At 37.9% G+C, this 18,979-nt stretch overlaps 1 protein-coding gene and 1 long non-coding RNA gene across 10 annotated transcripts in view; one reads left to right on the forward strand and one right to left on the reverse strand.

Moving 5' to 3' along the window:
• Positions 1-8,972: 8,972 nt before the first annotated feature.
• The window catches only part of CTNNA2 (catenin alpha 2), a 463,302-nt gene continuing 453,295 nt past the window's right edge, over positions 8,973-18,979 (reverse strand). For 8 of the 9 annotated variants that reach the window (XM_068189021.1, XM_068189024.1, XM_068189023.1 and 5 more), the window contains one exon: positions 8,973-10,148. In XM_068189021.1, the coding sequence (XP_068045122.1) occupies positions 9,861-10,148 (288 nt within the window). In that variant the 3' untranslated portion in view covers positions 8,973-9,860. Of the gene's footprint in view, positions 10,149-11,599; positions 11,665-18,979 lie in introns of all 9 variants that reach the window. The other variant, XM_068189026.1, reaches the window with a different exon arrangement.
• Positions 10,148-15,710, forward strand: LOC137473210 (uncharacterized). The gene is made up of 2 exons (XR_010998657.1): positions 10,148-10,349; positions 15,254-15,710. It is a non-coding gene; the product is annotated as an uncharacterized lncRNA (long non-coding RNA).

Consider the following 18,979-nt stretch of genomic DNA (forward strand, 5'->3'; position numbering starts at 1 on the left):
ACACTAAAAAAAAAAAAACTTCCTAATGCCATCACAGTGGGGAATTATCAGATGCCCACCTAATGAGGTTACTATAAATAATGATGCTTCCTCCTGAACACAAAATGTTGAGCAGGTAGGAGGAAAAAAAATATAAAATAATCAGTACCGTATTATTTCTTTAGACAAGAGCAGAGCTTTCAATAACTTGACTGCAAACCTAAAATCCCACAGCTTTGGAAGGAATAAGAAGAAAGTGAAAGCAGAAAATAAAAGAGCAAGGTGCTCTGTAGGATTGAATTAATAATGTAGAAAAACCTCCCAAGTAAGAAACACCAGTCCTGAAAGGAAAAATAAAATGTCACTGCAATCTAAAATACTTCATCAATAATAAATGCAATTGACTCTGAATGAGGTCTGTTGGCTCATTTTTTTCCTGTAGAAGTGCTGTAAATGCAGGTTACCTCCTACAAGCTGCCCTTGTCACACACAAGAGAGATTCTGCTGCTCAGCTCCAGCAATCTGAGGAGGAGCCTTTGCAGCTGCTGCCATCACCCCTGAGCCCCCAAACCAAAGCAAACCAAACAGATGAATGTGAATCCCTCCTGTGGCAGGAGCCTTACCTTGCCCACATCCTCTCAGCCAGGAACCACTCTCCATTCAGCTGGGGAAGCTCCAGGGGAGCAATTAAATTTAATGGGAGGCACAGCTCCCAAATAAATCTCAGCATTTACCTCAACCAAGGCCCAGGGAAGCAAAGGTCGGGGTGTCCTCTGCAGTGAGACATTCCCACATCAGCTGCAGCCTTTCCATTTCTCTTTTGAAGTTTAATTGATGCCCTCTTTTCCTAATCAGCTGCACCAAAGCAATAAGCCTTGATGAGGAGGGCATTATCAGGAGACAACTTAGTATGCCCAGCACATGATGCTCTTCAGGTCAATTAACAAACCCTATTCTCAGCCAGACGTTTTTGGGAGTAAAACCAGGATAAAATAACAGGCTTTAGAGCTGCCCTAGTATTTCTCTCTCTCTCTCTCTCCCTGCTCCCCCCACCCAAATTTGAAAGGCATTTGAGAAGGAGACTAAGAAAAAAATAGTAATTTAAGGAGTTTTTCTTCACATTTTTAGTAAACCAAGGCAGTAGTTTCTGAAATGGAAACAAACACCAGTGGTTTACAGTTATATTTGAGTCTGAAAGCAGATTTGTGCTCTACCTTTCTGTAGTGAGGGAAGGGACTGAATGATCCTTGTGCCTGGCTGTGCACAAGTAAATGATCTGGGGACATGAGTCAAGCTTATTTATAAATTCTCCCAGACTCAGCCTGGCCAATACAATCCCAGTGTGAAAACTTTTATCCATGAAATCAGCATACATGGAGCAACTAATTTCAGACTGAGGCTGGAAAACTTCCCATAATCCACAGAATTTAAATCTGAAAGATGTAACAGTTTCTCTGTGAAGGATGGTGACCACAGAGTGCAGCCCTTTTAGGAGAGGAGTTGCAGGTGTTGTGTGTTGGGTTCGTGGTATAATATTGGTACATTCAATATCTGGAAAAATTAAGAGACAACTAAACATATCTAAATGTATCAGGGTGCTCTTTTTTAGTTTTTCCTTTTTTAAATCTTTCTGAGTGGTTTCTGTTGACTTGTGCTTTACTGGAAAAAAAACCACACTACAGATCATTTATTTTTTCATAAAGGTCTTAGGGATCACACAATAAAAATTAGCTGAGGAAATTGGTGGTGATACAGTAGGATGCAGTAACAATATATGTCTCAAAATGCAACCCACAACAGTACAAACAATATTTTTCTGATGAAATATTTTTAGAAAATTAACAGAGATTACTGGTTTACATGTGAGTATCTGTGTGGGTGCAGACTTAGACTAATTCAGTTTTATATTTCTTACCATCAACCTGGTTACAGAGGTTCAGTGAGAGTCTCCAGTATCTGTCTTATTCAGGGGACACAGTGGCAATTGATTTAGGTCTCTTTTTAGTCTGAAAATTTATATATACAACATTTACAGACTTTTTTTTTTTTCTCCATTAATATACACCAAATATATATGCAAAGTGGGATGGGAAACCCTTCATCAGCCTGGATAAGCACAATATGCTAATCTGACTGCAATTTCACCATGAAAAGTGCTTAGGATGATGAAAAGGGGCGAAGAGAGACCTTGAAGATCGATCAAACCCATATGTTTCCTACATTCTTCCTCAAGATCTATTAAAATTTAAATTATAAAGGCTCCATACACCTTTACATCTCTCTTAAATTCAATATCAAGTAAGTTTCTTTCAAATAAATACACACCTGAAGTTATTTTAACCTATTTTTTCACTTATTTCCAAGGAATTATTCATAGAACTTCAAGATGACAATACCTGACCATGTGCTGTTTTATTTCAGGATTTGTTTTTTGAGGCTTCTTTCCAGAGTGTTTTCCAGTGCAAAACTCTTTTTCTCCTCCTCCTCCCAAAGATCCTTATTTGAAAATTTTCAAGGTACAAAGCAATTGCTTTCACAAAAATGCTGTCACAGAGATATGGACTGTAACACGTTTTCATGGTTCTTTTAAAAGCAAAGAAATTTTTAAAATTTTGTGCAAAAAATCAAATCCCAGCCCTAGAATTTTAGCAGTTGAAATAGAAATCCAAGTCTCCTTCAATCAGGAGAGATGCTTCCAGCTTCTTCAGGCTGAAGTGATGGAAGTTTACTCAGAGAAAGAAAAGGTAGAAGTGGATAATTCAAAACAGGAAAGATATAAAGAAATAAAGAGAAAAGGCAGCCTGGAAGGGCTTATCCAATACAGTTTTCGTAACTCCAGGAAATACCTATGATTTATGAACTTCCATCACTCCTTCCCACAGATAAATCTTTCATGCGTCCATGTAAAATAGGAGCTCAGATGTAAACTGGGTTTTTTCCCACAATCACTTTACAAAGTCACTGTTGTAGGTAAAAGGAAAAATAAAGATTATTTCTAGGAGCAGTAGAAGCACTTGAAGATGCACACACTGAGAAAAGCTAAAATCTCTTCCTGTGGACCGGTGACTCATGTTCAGTGTACAATAAAGCTGATGTTTGAGATGCCTGCAGCACACCTGTGCCCTCGTGCAGGGGATTTTTCCACTAATCCCCACAAACACCTGTGGTTTAAACTGCTTCCAGTGACAGGGATCTCCCACAGTGTCTGTGGGATTTTTGAGACATCACTTCCAGCCTGGGGAGATCATAAATCTTTGCCCTTTGCTCCCCAAATACAGAAAATTGTGTGAGCACCCAAATCAGTTTAGATCGGGGCACTAGGGAAAGCTGGAGGAGCTTTTCTTCCCAGGACAAATAAATGACTCAGTGAAAGCTCCCAGGGCTGTCTGAGCCCTCAGCTGTGCCCTCTGCAGATTCACAGCTCTGTCTGAAGGAACAGGTGAACCTCAGATGCACGTGGGCTACACGGAGCTCTGTGACAAAGTCCAGTGATCTTAATTTATCCCACAATTATGGACCAAATAATGGATCTTCCTTACAGCCTCAGGTGTAGGTCAGGGCCTAATTAATAATGGAAGTTGTGTATGATGAGGAGCAGAGGGTGTGTGGGAGCTCCTGCAGGTTCCGGGGCCCGGGCTGGGGAACGCTCAGTGCCAGCTGAGGAAACCAGGGCCAGACTGAGCTTCCACACAGCCAAAACCCAACCAAAACCAAACATAAACCCACTGAAAACTGTATCTGGGTTCATAGATACATATATATGTATGTATATATGTGTAAAATCATACATTCATTTAGGTTGGCAAAGCCCTCTAAGATCATCCAGTCCAACCATTCCCCCAGCACAGCCAAGGCCACCACCGACCCACGTCCCCAAGGGCCACATCCACACTTTTTTTTTAACATTTCCGGGGATGGTGAGCCCACCACTTCCCTGGGCAGCCTGTTCCAATGCCTGACAACCCTGTCTGTGAAGATTTTTTCTCCAATATCCAATCTAAACCTCCCCTGGCCCAGCCTGAGGCTGTTCCCTCTCCTCCTGTCCCTGACCCTCTTAGCAGAGCCCGGCCCCCCTGGCTGTCCCCTCCTGTCAGGAGTTGTGCAGAGCCACAAGGTCCCCCCTGAGCCTCCTTTTCTCCAGGCTGAGCTCCTTTCCAGCTCCCTCAGCTGCTCCTGGGGCTCCAGACCCTTCCCCAATGTCCATTCCCTTCCCTGGACATGCTCCAGCCCCTCAGTGTCTGCCTTGGAATAAAGGGCCCAATATTTATTTATACATACATAAATACATACACACACACATATCTATAAATTCAGGCATTGGGATCTGCAGAGATCTTAAAAAACTCAGCACATCCCATCCAAAGGTCTTGTGTGACACTCGTGTAATAATCCAGCCAAATAAATGCAGCAGCTTCTGCCTGGGGAGTAGATTTCTGCTTGTCAGATTTCTGATAATTTCTCTGTATCCTGGAAATTTTTGTGCAGGCACACACAGGGTATACATAATAAAAAGTAGTCATAGTTATAGAAAAATATTCAAATAGGTTATGAGAGATTAAGATTTAAAAGTGAATTTTTGTTTTCATTTTTCCTCCTGCTAGCATCCAATTCTATGGTTCACTGAGGAAACAGAGCCATAAAGATAATTTAATATGACCTCCTCAAAATGCAGGCCAAAGAACCTTTTTTTTTTTTTTTTTTAATAATTGAAATATTTCAGGAAAAGAAAATAATAGATCAAACACATCCTTCTAGCAGAGTCATTACCTCTGAATATTCTAGGAGGCTTTGGAAACACTATCTCTCCTTCTTCCTTGTGTTTAATTTTTAGTGAGCTGGGATACAGCAGGTAAGTATAAACATTTCACATTTGGCAGTGATTCCATTCTTTCCAAGCCCATTATTATGCAGGACTTTCCAAACAGCACTGGAACTTTGAACTTTTGCCCAAAGGGAGAAGATAAGATTGGGTAACAGCTACTCACCTGTGACACCTCACCTAACATTATCAAAAGGAGGAAACATTCCTCAAGTAATTAAATATTTATTCCTTTAAAGGTATAACTAGAGCACAAAAATACATTTCTACCTCCCACAGCTTTTATCAAGCTGTCAAGTTCTCCATAGCTTGGTGTTAACTGAGTCATAAAGGGAAAAATATCTAAAGCAGGAGAAAGGTGTGAACCCTTGCTTGAGGATGCACTTGGTCATTCAGTGAGAAACAGGAAAAGATCTTGGTTATTCCTGATCTCTGCAGGAATATCAGGGTGTGCTCAACTTCCTAACAGGGGCCTGAATTGCTAGGATGACGTGGGATAATGTGCCTGCCCTTGGACACAGCTTCAGACCTGATCTTTCACTTCTGGGCAAACTCCTGATGAAGTTTCAACCAAAAAACTTTATCCTTTTTGTCTCTTCCAGCTTCCTTCCTTCTCCACACACATATTTATCATCTGACAAATTAAATGAACAGCCCAGTCTGGTCTGAGGGGTTGTTTATAAAAGTAACTGGGTGTATTTATAAAAAGAGTGAAAAGAGATGCCTTGACTTATTTCCATTATAAGCCTTTAATTCAGATTCATAGCAGGGGCTTCATTTACAAAACCCCAAACCTACTAATTTTTTGCTTGAAAATCTGACTGAAATCTGCATTTTTATATGCAGAAATGCCATTTTAAGTCTATAAATATCCATCATCTGTATTAAAATTGAGTTCAGAGAGACACAGGAACCCTGCTTTGGCCAGCTGTCTGAGATACAGAACAAAGCATCAGATATAAAAATATCCACACAGTATTTTTGTTTTCATGGGACTGTTTCCCTCTGGGTTTCCACACCTTGGCACACCTTTTTCTAAGGTGTAAAAGAACTGAACCATAGATCAGCATTTCACACTCTGAGGGCAGTGTAGCAGGAAATGACTGATCAAAGGGAATCTCTGCAGATACTTTATCCCCCACTCCCTTATTGTCAAAGCAGTTGTTCAGCTTTAAACATATGAAAACTATCCTTCATATGGAGCCAAGCACTTAAACTCATGTGTGAGTTTAATAATGAGATTGAGATCAGTGGGAATTAAGGATTAAAAAGTGCTCTGTCTATGGGCTAAGTTATTTTGCTACACCTCAAACCTCTATTCCTTTGTAGTAATGCTCAGTAGCTCCTTGACCTAAAATACAGATTTAGCTATGCTAACTCTTCACTTTCAGATTAATAAATAAACAAACAAGTACAGGGTAAAAAAAAAAACTTAAGAGCATTACTTTGAAAGTTATGTACAGGCTTTCTGTGTTCTCTGACTTCTTAATTCAGGAACTGTTTCCTTGCTGAACATATGTATTATAAATTGAAATACCTTTACGGTCATTTTCCCATGGTTTATTAAAATGGGAAAGCCATTTCAATGGGAAAGTTTATCAAATGGGAAGTTTATCAAAATGGAAAGCCAAAAATTTTCTCTAGCCTTCTTCTTATGGCCACAGGTGAAAAGCTACAGGCATTTCTGACTGTCTTTGGTAACTTGGGTGTCTAATTCTCACACAGAAAATACCATGCCTGGCATATGAATAACATGAAGAGTGACCACAGAATTTAAAACCACACTAGAAACTGTCCTCAGCTCAGCCCTCTGACCTTCATGTTGGTCTTCAAAACAGTCATTTGATGTATATTTATCAGCTGAAAGCAAATTTTTTCAAAATAACTACGTTCTGTCATTAAGAAATATAAAAATATATTCACTTCTCTTATATTTCAGGTACAACTTGAACATTTTCCAGGTTTTAGGCACACAGGAAGATGTGCGATACCCACGCATTTTGGTTGAGAACCAAGGTGATAGTCATGAGAAAGGGGGTGCAGATTTCTGAGCAAAGGTGTGGAGTTCCCTTTTTTCAATGGAGGAATGTTTCTAGAGAACATTTCCAAAATCCACATTAGTTTTTTACGCCTACCCTTTATACTACACTCAAAATTCTTCTAGATCTGTAAGATTTGCAAAGTCTGTGGAATGAATTCTTAATTGGTGCAGTTAATGGAATTATCATTGTGGCAACTGTGACATTGTGATAATGAATTTCACAATTATTTTAAGAAAAAAACCAATTCTTTTCAAAATATTTAACTTGCTGTTTGACAGTTCACTTTGTAACATCAGATTTTTGAGTTCTAAGTGCCAGTAGTTACTTTTTGCTTATTTAATAATTTCATAGAATCATAGAATGGTTTGGGTTGGAAGGGACCTTAAATATCATATAGTTCAAAACTGTCGGTGTCTTACCTGATTTAGTCTCTCCTTGCATGACAGAAATTCCAGATTTTGTAATGCTTCTCATGTTTCCATGTACTTTCCCATCCCTTGTTTCAGATGAGTGGATGAAAACTGCATGAACAAGTCAAACACAGGCACCCAATATTTTCCTCTGTCAAACCTGTCCTCATCCTCTTGGCTTTAGTATGAGAGCTGGGCACTGAAGTGGCACATCTTGGTTGGTTCCTGGCTCATTTTTTCATGTGCATTACTTTATCATTTATCAACACTACATTTTTATTGTGTGACCATGAAGATATTTAGAGCATACATGGACAAAAGGCAAACAAACCATCCAAAAGTAGGATTTTAATGGCCATGGACTAAGTTGCCCAAAATCACTCTGGATTCTTCCCTCGTGGAGTGATTTTCCTGGAGCATTTCACAGACACAGTCACTATTCTGAGTGAGTGACTGACCCCAGACTCCCTTCACTATGTTCTTTCTCCATGGAGACTCTAGCACTGGAGAGTCCACATGTTCACAGGTTCCACTAGACTAGGTGCTTTCCTCTAAACTTTTCCAAATTTGAGATGCCTTTTAGAGCAACAACATCATTTCAAAGCAACCATTGGGTTAATCCATCAGAGTTTTAGAGGAAAACACTTTTGAAGAAGAGCTATTACTTTTCTTCATGGCACATTGCCTATTTTCCTTTTTCATGCAGCATGCCAGGACATTTTTACTTATCTGTTATTTGCTATTTTGGTCTTTAGACTCTGTATCTGTCTTTTGTCTCTATAATCTCATTTGTAATGATCCTAATTACTTTAAGGGGGTTAATTGTTACCACGGGCAATGTCAGTCTATGTCAGACTGCAGGGCTTTATAGGGAAAGCTCTGCAAAGACTTCCCCACATCTCATATATTTTGGTCATGTCTACACTCTCCAGCGCTGGTTGGGGAACTGCTTTTATTACACAGTACAACTAAAGAAAGCAAAAATAGTAATTTCCTAAAAGACCTCTGAGAGTACATTTCTTTACATAGACTGTGTAGGAGGGCAATAGAACAAATTTTGGTGCTTTGCTATTCTGAGGAATAATCAGTGTATCTGAGACAACATCCAAACATCTCTCAAAAACTCTGCAAGGCCCACACTTGTCACTATTGCTGTAACTCGGTGTTTATCACAGCGTTTCAAATCCCCTGTGAGGCCATGAATGTTCCCTTAACTTGATAGCATCTAATTATAAGGAAAATTAATAGATGTTCATTGTTTTTCTTTTATATATACACCCAGACTTTTTGATAATGATAATCCAGGCTCCGTAGTGAAGTAACTGTTGGTGTCAAAAGGGAATAAAAGTAGATATTTGTGCAGGGGACTTTGTACAGGTCTGTAAAATGTGGCACAATAGGTGATTCCAAGGTTGTGACGTGCCAACCTTACAAGTGAATAAATTGAATTATCTTTATGACTCTTCTGAGGTGTTGCATTTAAACAAATAATTTCATCCCACATGATACATATGTCTCATATGTATTGAGGGTTAAATCTGCCTCAGATTTAAACTCTGGTTTTGACTCACTGACCATGTTTAGCTTATTCTGCCTATTAAAAAAAAAAAAGAGAAAATTCACAAAAATTAAGAATAAAAAGGAATCACAAGGCAGAATTAGTGACTCTATACATCAACAATGATTCAGGAGATACCTGTGCATTAAAGGAGATGAGCCAGATTGAGGATTCCAAGGTTAAATGAGTTTATTGAGTTAGTGGTTACAATGGTATGTCAGATACCTGTAATCCAAGCTACACCTACATATTTGCCTCTAAATTCTCACACTGTCAGTTCCCGTGTCTCTAAACATTCCACCACCAGGTCTTCTATTACTAATATAATAATAATAATAATCAGAATAATAATGATAATATAAAAGGCAATGTCAATCACCATATTGTGCTTCATACTCCACCATAAGGAATTCAATTGGCAAAAGTAAACCTCTGGTCATATTAATGGGCTTAATTGAAATGTGAGCAGTCATAACACTACTAGAATATAAAGAACAAAATCCGGTTCAAAAGAAGCATTTTTAAGATGAATTAGTTTGAATCTGTTTTAAAAATTCACATACTATAATGAAGATGACTTAAAAGTTATATTATTTAATTATTGGGCCACACATTGAAGCATATTGGCTAGTACATTTTTGCACTGCAACAGAAGCAATACAAGCTTTATGGTCTACCATTACAATTCCTTTTTTTTTGTTTTTTTTTTCACTTAATATACCTGCCAACCTAATGTTTCTTGCATGCATAAAAATTTCGGGGTTTAGACTTGAATTTGTCATTTATTCCACACGTGTACCCCCGTGACACAAATTCTTTGGCCAATTTAATGCTATAGTTTCGTTTAAAAAGGAAGCTTGGAGTTAAGTCCATTTAACATCAGAAGGCAATGCCCTGAATTTTGGGCACTGCAGAGAGTTATTTACTGGAATAGAATCTCAGGTCGCATGCAAATTGTCACTTTGTCCCCCCCACCCCATGCCAGACGCACACAAGTCGGCAGGTACGCATACAAAAAGGAATATAAAACTCTCCTGGTAAAGCTCAGTGGTTTAGAATGAATCCATAGCTTTAAATTCACTTAAGGCCTGTACAGGGGAAATATGTTTCTTCTGGGACCCTCTCCTCACTCTTGTCTGATATTCTTCTGGTTTTTCTCTCTTTACTAGAGGTTTCTTCTCGGGGGCCTTCATCTTCCAAGACACAACTGGGGAGTTCACTGCAGCAGTGCCATAGACCTTCTGATATTTCGTAGAAGCCACATATGATGCTTTCACTGTAAGGACCACAGCGTTCATCAGGTTTTTAGCTGCCTGGATGAGAGAAGTGGCACTGTCCAGCTACAAACAGAAAACAAAATGAAATATAAGAAGGTTACTCCAAAACAAAATACAGCAAGGTCATTCCATGGCTGGATCACTGGGCCATTTCCTGACTGGAGCCTGGATCCTCCCAGATCTCACTAAAGATGGATCAAATCCTCTTCCTCGCGGTACCCTGGAGTATCCAGCAGCGGCAACATCATGCACTGAACAGTAAAGGTAAGACTGTGGTAACTCACATTAAATTTTCTTAATAAGTTAAAGGAAAAGCTTGTGTTGTCTGGGGGTTGTTTTTTGTTTGTCTGTTTGTCTGTTTTTTTGGTTGTTGATTCTTTTCTACAGTTTAAGAAGTTTTCTGTTTTCTCACGCAAATCCTTTTACTTCTTACTTAAACCTTTAAAAATTTACTGTTACACATCAACTGCAAAACAGGTCAACAGGGATTTTTCCCAAGTGTTCCAGTTTGTTCTAATTATTCCTGTTAGGCCAGGATAACACCTCCAGTGATGTCTACAGGAACAGTGTGAGGCCAGCACTGAGCTTGTTAGAGAATCCCATCTGAAAAGATGAAAGGAGGTTCTGAAACCCCTACAGAAATGAAAAGATGAGACAGTTAACTGCAGGTTTTGGCAGCTCCTGTAATGTGTGAGTTACTTATGGTCTCAAGGAATGTTCCTTTGTGGTTACCAGGCTTTTTGTACTTTTGTGCTTCTCCCATGCATGAACCTGCCTGAGGTTCCTGGGTGTCCTCAGGATGTAAGAGCCCTCAAGGACTTGCAGAGCTTCAAAACACTGGGACTTCCAGTCAGCAAGCTTCCATCATACTGAAGTGAAGTACATAACCCTGGCCAAAATTTTCAAAAGGATTTCAATATACAATGGGGACTTCCAAGACAATGCCTCAGTGTTCCGCGATGTGAATCAGGCACTCGCCAGATGCAAGTGGATATTCTCAAAGTGGTAAGTCCTAAAAGTATGCTCCTAAGGACTGTAGCAAGCCAAGTTACTACTTCTGATGTTCAATTATCCCTTTCCTAAAATACTGAAGGGTGGGATAGATCTTTTTTGTGATAAAGCCTTTCAGATATACCACAGAAACTGCTTCAATTACTTATGTAATTCCCCAGACTGTAGGAATGAGATGTAGTATTACTTTATCTCTTTGATTCCACCCCACATGTTCAGTAAGTTTTTGGCTAATTTTAATTAGTACAAATGGCCTGTGTCACTCCAAACCTTTCCTGCTCCCTGTTTTGGGAGCACATGGCTGTATAATATAAATGCTAAGCAAGGTAAGCAGGACAAGCAGTCATAAAGCAATAACAAAACCACACCATGCATTTTGAGTCATTAACAGAAGAGTTCAGGAAAAATCTCCGTCTGAAGTGTCAGTGACTGATGTGAACAAAAAAAAAAAAAAAAAACATTACAGAAAGCCTGTATTTGAAACCACATTAATCTATACTTACCTGGGGTATTTTATTTCCTCTGCTCTGGCCTTAAACTCATTATGGTTCATCAAATACATAAACAGCTACATACAGTGAGGTGAAAACCAAGAAAAAAAAAGCATTTTAATGACATTCACGTACATGGTGCCATTCCCTGAAATGCACAGTTAATTGCCTGCCCCCAGTAAATATTTTTGCTAGGGACTAATTTGTATTTCTGTTAGTAAAAGAAATGAAGTTAAAAGATGGAAAATTACATTACATGGCAGAAACATGACTGTTCAATAGGGAGTAATGAAATATAATCCAGTCTAGTGTTATTCTATAACCACACTGCTGCATGATTTATAAGGCAATCTGTATGTTTGTTGGCAAATAACAGATCACACTCTATTAAATTAGGATATTCTAATTTACTACACACATCTACAATCAAGCATTATTCATTGTTAAATGATTCTTTTTGAAACACTGGTGGATTGATATTGAATATAAAGTGATACCATCAAATAGTGTTTACTTCATAATCAGTGTGGATAAACTGACTGGATTGAGCCTCTACTGCACAGTCCTGAATGAATTCTGGTTGCTGAAGGTTTCCAACAGCTTCACATTTACCACCACAAAAAGCTGTTTTACATATATTAAGAAACAGAATAATTAAAGGAAGCATTTTAAAATGAGGGGGCACCACATTTACATGCTTAAACCCATACACAGAGTTCAATCTACACCTCTGAACACAGCAATCAGTAATTTTATGGACTGTAGTGATAAGGGCATGCAGAATCTCAGATGCAGGCTGCAATGACACCTTTTAGGAAACCAGGTTTTGTGTTTTGGTGCCATTTTAACTCTCTTCAGTTTCAATATGCTGTTAGAGTAGGCAAGATCTCCCTGTTTTCACCATTAGTAATCACATTTTAAGATGTAAATACTCAAGTCTTTGACCCTAATATCCACTTATCTTGTAAAATACTTCCAAGTCTTGGAACCAGAAAAGAGACATAAAACCCATCACACGCTGTGAGTGTTCCCCAAAATCTGCTGGTGGTCATTCCATGCATCCAATTTGGCCACCTAAGCACTTCCTGTGATTTTCTTATGGCCTCCAGCTCCTTGCTTGTGTTATGGCTCAGCAAAGAATTAAACTGAATGAACATCATTCCAATTGACATTTAGATCTTCCCACCACCATGTTGCTCCAGCTTTAAGTTGTGCTTTGCCACACAGGCACAAAGCTGGAATGAGGCAGCAGTGAATCAAGCCCTGAGTGTGTTAATTCCTTACAAAATCTGGGCACAGAAAAACTTATGCACTTTTCCAAAAGTTATGTTAATAATAAAAAAAAAAAGAAGGAAAATTAACATCTTAAATAAAAGCACCACTAGGAAAATTACTTCACAGTACAGAAGGCAACCTCTACTCCCTGCAATACCCACAGAATTACAGATATAACAGCCAACAGAGCCTTTGACTTGCTGCACAAAATAATGGTGTTCTGCTGCTTAGACTTCTTTAAAAATATATTTGCCTGCTTTTAGGGAAAAAAAAAAAAGTTCTCTCAACCATAAAAGATAAACTTAGGTTACTGCCCCACAAAACTCTAAGAACAGTGAATGCTGAGGAAAATTCAAAATTAATAAAGAACCTAAGAATAACTGCACTGGACCTGGTCACTTAGAATAAGTAAGGTTGGAAAAGATCTGCCAAGAATATAATTCAAGGGTTTTTTTCCCCTTAGAGAAAATCCTTTGGATTAGGAGTTTTTGAGCTGCTTATCAGCTGTCCTGCAATTTTCCTGCACTATTTGCAGAATTTTCCAGAATCTTGAGCTAATCAAGATTTCTTGCTTCCTTTACATATACACATAATCTAAGTAAAAGAAGCAGCAATTGCAATAACAAAATAGTTGAAGAAATGGGAGGGAATAGAGCTGGAAATTTTTGTCCTTAACAGTAAAGTAATGAAAAGAGATGTTCTCCCTGCATTGTCACACTGCTGTAATGGGGGAGAATTATGTTTTAGAAAGGAGAAAATCTAACTTCCAGAGATGTCTTCATATTTATAACAACAAATATCCATAAAAATTAAGGGAAATTGAGGAAAAAACCCCCAATCTGTATTTCCAGAAAGTAATGACAAAGAATAGATAGTTTTAAAAGAGCTGGTTGCTTAAGAATGTTCTATATTATTACTGCTGACTTTAATAAACCTTGAAAAGTGGGTGAAGACATCAAAAGAATTGTTGATAGTTTCTAGCCTCTATGTATTTGAGCAATGAAAATAAAATGACCTGTGAAATTATAGGCCAGCTCAGCTGACAGCACTCCCAAATGAAATGATGCAATGTCTGTGGCAGACTCCATAAATAGAGGAAAGAAATGCAGTTAGTGGTAAGCAAAGGGCTGTGTGGGTTAAAATATTTTCAAAGTAACCTACATCATATTTTGGTATGATTAAACTTTGAATTGCTTTAAATAATGCTGTGGGTATAACTGGATCTTTGAAAGGTCTTTTGCTTAGTAATACATGACAGTTTGATTAGAAACTCAGTTGACACAAAACTAACAAGACACATACACAGAAGGATTCCAGATTCTCCAGCAGCTGCTTCCAGAAGTACATATACACACACACAAAAAAAAAATAAATCAGTGCTCAACAGTGAATTTCACAGTGGGGTCTTGGAGGAACCATTTGGAGGCTTTAAAATATTAATATTTCTACTAAAAACTTGGAAAGAAAGTCACTCATTTGATGAAATTTGCAGACAACAATTGGGAAGTATCAAGTCAAGCAAAGGGCAAGTGATTGATATCTAATTAGCTGCTAAAAGCCACAAATGAAGATTTAATTCTGGCCAGATCTACAGCAGATGATACCTAATTACACAATAAGGAACGTTATTCTCTGCAGGATCCCAGGCAATCACTCCTTGAGTACACAAAAAGGAGGAGACTGATTAAATAGGTTCAATTATCATATTCAGTGTATTGTCTGTGCACAGTTATGGGATACTGAGTCCTCTTCTCCATGCAAGAACAATACTGAGGAACTGGGAAAGAACTTAGAGAAACGCACTAACAAAAAACCATCTTTTATGGGAAAGACTCAGCCAGACCTGTTTTTCCCACTTTCAAGTGAATGACTAAGAATGAGTTTTCACTGACTGAAATCAGCAAGTACCTAGTAACAAAGCTGATTATATTTCAAGTTCCACATGTGAGACAAAGATAAAACAAAACTTAAAGGCTGAGAGGCGAAGCAGGTCATTTTAGTTATTAATTACCTGAAATTATTTATTTAGCAGTTATATTAATTAATCAGAAGAACTCATGAAAGATTGATTCCATTTCTTGAAATTGTGAAATCAATATTGGATGGTTTTGCTTAATATGTATTAACTAGTGGACATTTTTAGTGCACATCAATTCAGGGAGCCTGGGCATCAGTTATGCAGAAAGGCAGCATAGCTGATAACAACAGCCCCTACTGACCTTGAAAGGTGTGAAAACAAAGAAATAGTATGAGGAGCTATTGATAAATAGAGTTTGGTCTGGTTCACTTTATAGAGATTGGGAGGAGAAAATATAATTTATTTTACACGTTGAAACAGAACCTGTAGCTCCTCAAATACTCTTGGCCAAGATTTGATTTGTATACCTTTAGCAGGTGACTTAGGCACTGCCAAGCCTTAAGGATTTCTGTGAATTCTGGGTAAATTCCTTGCTTCTTCTCCTTTCCAAAGGAAGTTCACACTTTCCTGGACAAGGTATAGTTGCTCTTATCCTACCCCAAAAGTCAATCAACAGTCTCCAGAGAAAATAAGGCTACAATCAGGCAATTATGAACCTGGATAGTAAATCAGGAGCATGGATTTCTCAGATTGTATTGTTATGCAAGAGAACATTTACCTCTCAGCTGCACTTAACAGTAAATCCACACCTACAAGAGGTATGCCAGAAAAAGATCTTATTTATAAAACCACATCTTATGTTTCTGTGGCACATTTCATGCATAAAACATGACCCTGTTAGAGAGAGCCAATGCAAGAATGGCCTGTTTGCTATTCAGATGCTCCCTTCCCTATGGAAGGAGACATCTGCTCTTTATCAGCACTACTGAGGGTCTGTTTTAGTCAGTCACTTCAAAATCTCACAGGGCTCTTGCTAGCTACAGTCCATTTGGAGGAAACTAGCCTAAATACTCGAAAATCTCCCTCTCTCTCAAAAGCAGGCTTTATCTGGAACGTAATGTGGTGATAATAATGTTAAAAATGGATCTGCAGCTACACAGAGAAAATTGTATTGTACTTGTCCTTTCCTAGCTATTTGTTTTCACATTTGACTGCAATTAACTTACTCCTTTACACATGATGAATATTTAATTCATTCTGGGGATAGTTGTGTTTTATAGGTGCCCAATCCACTGAATAATCACCCTCATCTGCATTTTTTCAATTACAGGTAAGAAACCCAGGGGATTCCCAAGCCCATTTGGTTGTATGAAACAAAGGCTGCCACGTCCAAGGACAGCAGAAAGCACAAAAATACAGCAATAACCATGGATATCTTCTGTCTTCTATGGACTATAGTCATTTTAAAACACATTACCAACTGCTGTATGCTAATTTGCAAAAGCAGAAGCAAATAAAAATAATCCCAGAACTGACATTCCCAGTAAAAGGTAAACAGGTATAATAGAAATGCATTTCTACATTTGCTTTACTTATTCCAAGTAAATATTTTAGTATTTTAGAAGCAAAAGTATAAATGACAAAATGATATCCTAATTCATTTGCTTTGAGAAGAACACTTAATGTAAAAGCTCATATTTTAACAATTGAAATGGTGAAATGACAAAAAGACAATTGGAAACACCTGAAAGTTAACAAATTACCTAATTTCCTAATTATTTTTCTGGAAAATAATTATTGCTAGTGTCTCTCCAGCCTGCAGATCCCAAAGGTAGAAAATAAGGTTTTGAATTTTTGATAGATATTATTTTTTTTCTATCCAACAAATGCATTTACAGTGAATAAATTATTTCTCCCATACTATTGCTATGAGAAATAAACTACAATAATTCATCTAGCTACCAAATATAACATAGGTTATTTCCTCAGTATTTTACATTTAATTAATGTCTTGTTGCATTCATTTCAGAATTTCATGGGGGAAATTATTTTGACCCATAACAAAAAAAAAAAATCTCTCAGAAACATTTAATTTTCTTTTTCTACTCATTATCTGCCATTTCACAGGACAAAAAAGATGCCAAACCAGTACAATTCTTACCACTCACCAGAACCTCTGTAAGGACAAACAACCCTGTACAGCACTGAATTTTTAAAATTCAATTGCTTTAGCAGTCTTCTTCATGCTACAGCACCGTCTCAGAACTTTCAGAGTCTGCTGCTGAATTAAAATATTTCACAACAATTTGAATGCCAAAATATCTGGAAAAACTCTACAGGAAAAGGAAGAAATCCTCAGTGACTAAAGCTAAAGGAGTTTTGTAGATGGGTTGTTTACACCACACGTTTTCTTTGCTAAGGCTGAATGTAGAGGAAGAAACACTTTCTACATCAACTCACAGCTGAGAAACAGGGGAATGAGTCTTCTGCCACAATGACTTGAGGGCTTTTTCTTCCAAATCTTCCCCATTCTGCACAGAAGGAATGTCTGGAGGATGATGGCAAGGGTGGAATGTCCTGGACAAAGAGCAGGATTGTCTAATGGCCACCACAATTCCAACGCTACCTGAAGTGAACTCGGCACAACCACATTTACAACTTCAAAACCATTCTGCCCCATGGAATTTTCTCTGAGTTCTTGGATGATTAACAGGAAATAGAATTTTGTATGACTGATTTAAACCTACTATTCAACAAGATAGAACGTCTGCAGCAAGATGAAGCCCAAACTCTATCTGATGGGAGAGGCAAACTCCAGCTATAACTAAAATTTTTAATATTGCCAGGAAGATTTCTGGAGAAAATTAGAGAAGGAAGTCTGCCAAAACTCAGTATCAAGCCAAATAAAAAAGCAATTTACACTAATTTACACAGGGATTCACATGCCTGAAGTCTACCCAAGATACAACATGGTCTGAACCTGAGGTCCCAGAAAAGCATGGGCAGGTCTCTGACAAAAACATCAGCACACATTTCCATTATCATATCCAATTGCAGCTAAATCTGAAAAAAAGAGGAAAGAAATGATCTCTAACTAATCTCTACTACTGATCTCCCTGCTCCCAGCTGGAGTTCTGACTTGTAATTTGAAGATAGAAATACATTTTAAAAGCCTAAAATAATCTAATGCTCTTTCAATCTGAGTTTTAGGAGCAAATCTTTTTGTTCTTTATCTAGAGAACAGGTACAATAAAAGGAAAAAAAAAAAACAACATGTCTTTCTAACACTCTTACCTGAAAGGAGTCCAAATCATGTCTGGCTGGCTGGAAATTGTACTCAGTGATAAAATGCAGGAGACTTTGGATACAAAAATAATCAATAAAGCACAGAAACACTGTATGCTTTACACGAGTAAATGTGTTATCTCCTGCTATTCCTCCTGATTTTGTTTCAAAGAAAACAAAATAAAAAGCAGCACAAAGCAGGACTTAGGACTGCAATGCTGAGAAATGTGCTATTTCCCCAAATTCTTTTTTAATTTGTACCGCTGTCAGAGTGACATCTGTATGTGATTTATCTCCATGTCTTCATCGGTGAGGATCTGCCAGTTTTTGAGGCAAATCTGCTCCCTCAGCACCTTTCCTATCTACAAAGTCATACTTGCCAGGTCAGCACAGGGACACGTTGAAGATAAGTGCTCCACATGCACAGCTGGATTTTCTCAGGTAAAGGCTTGGAAACAATGCATCAAACACATCAGAATAAATAATAATAAAAAAATAATCTTATTGTAGAATGGAAGATGATACCAGGACAACTATTCCTTGCTTGCTAAAGTTTGCCTGCTGCTGTTCATGTGTATTTTATGTCTTGTAGAAGCAGATAAAGGCTTCGACCATTCAAGATATTAATCACTTTTGAGGTGCTAAAAGGATTTGACTCCCTTGGAGCTGAGGGTCCTTCCAGAGTTGATCAACTCAATCACTGAAAAGATTCCTTTCTCTGTTTGATTCCCTCAGCACTTTCCAGGACTTTACAACAGTGTGCAATGAAATTAAAAAAAAAAAAAATTAATTAAAAAAAATCAAAACTCCACCATAGTCTTCAAGGGGAAGTTCTAATTCAGTCAGACAGAGCTGCCTTAATCATATATATCCAAACAATTTTAATGGAAATTCTACCATTTTATACCAAATAAATTATTCATTATTAACTGTTCCATTTATTTGGACAACTCAGTCAATGATTAAACAAGATT

The sequence above is a fragment of the Anomalospiza imberbis genome, chromosome 4 (assembly GCF_031753505.1).
Source record: "Anomalospiza imberbis isolate Cuckoo-Finch-1a 21T00152 chromosome 4, ASM3175350v1, whole genome shotgun sequence".
Lineage (NCBI taxonomy): Eukaryota > Metazoa > Chordata > Aves > Passeriformes > Viduidae > Anomalospiza > Anomalospiza imberbis.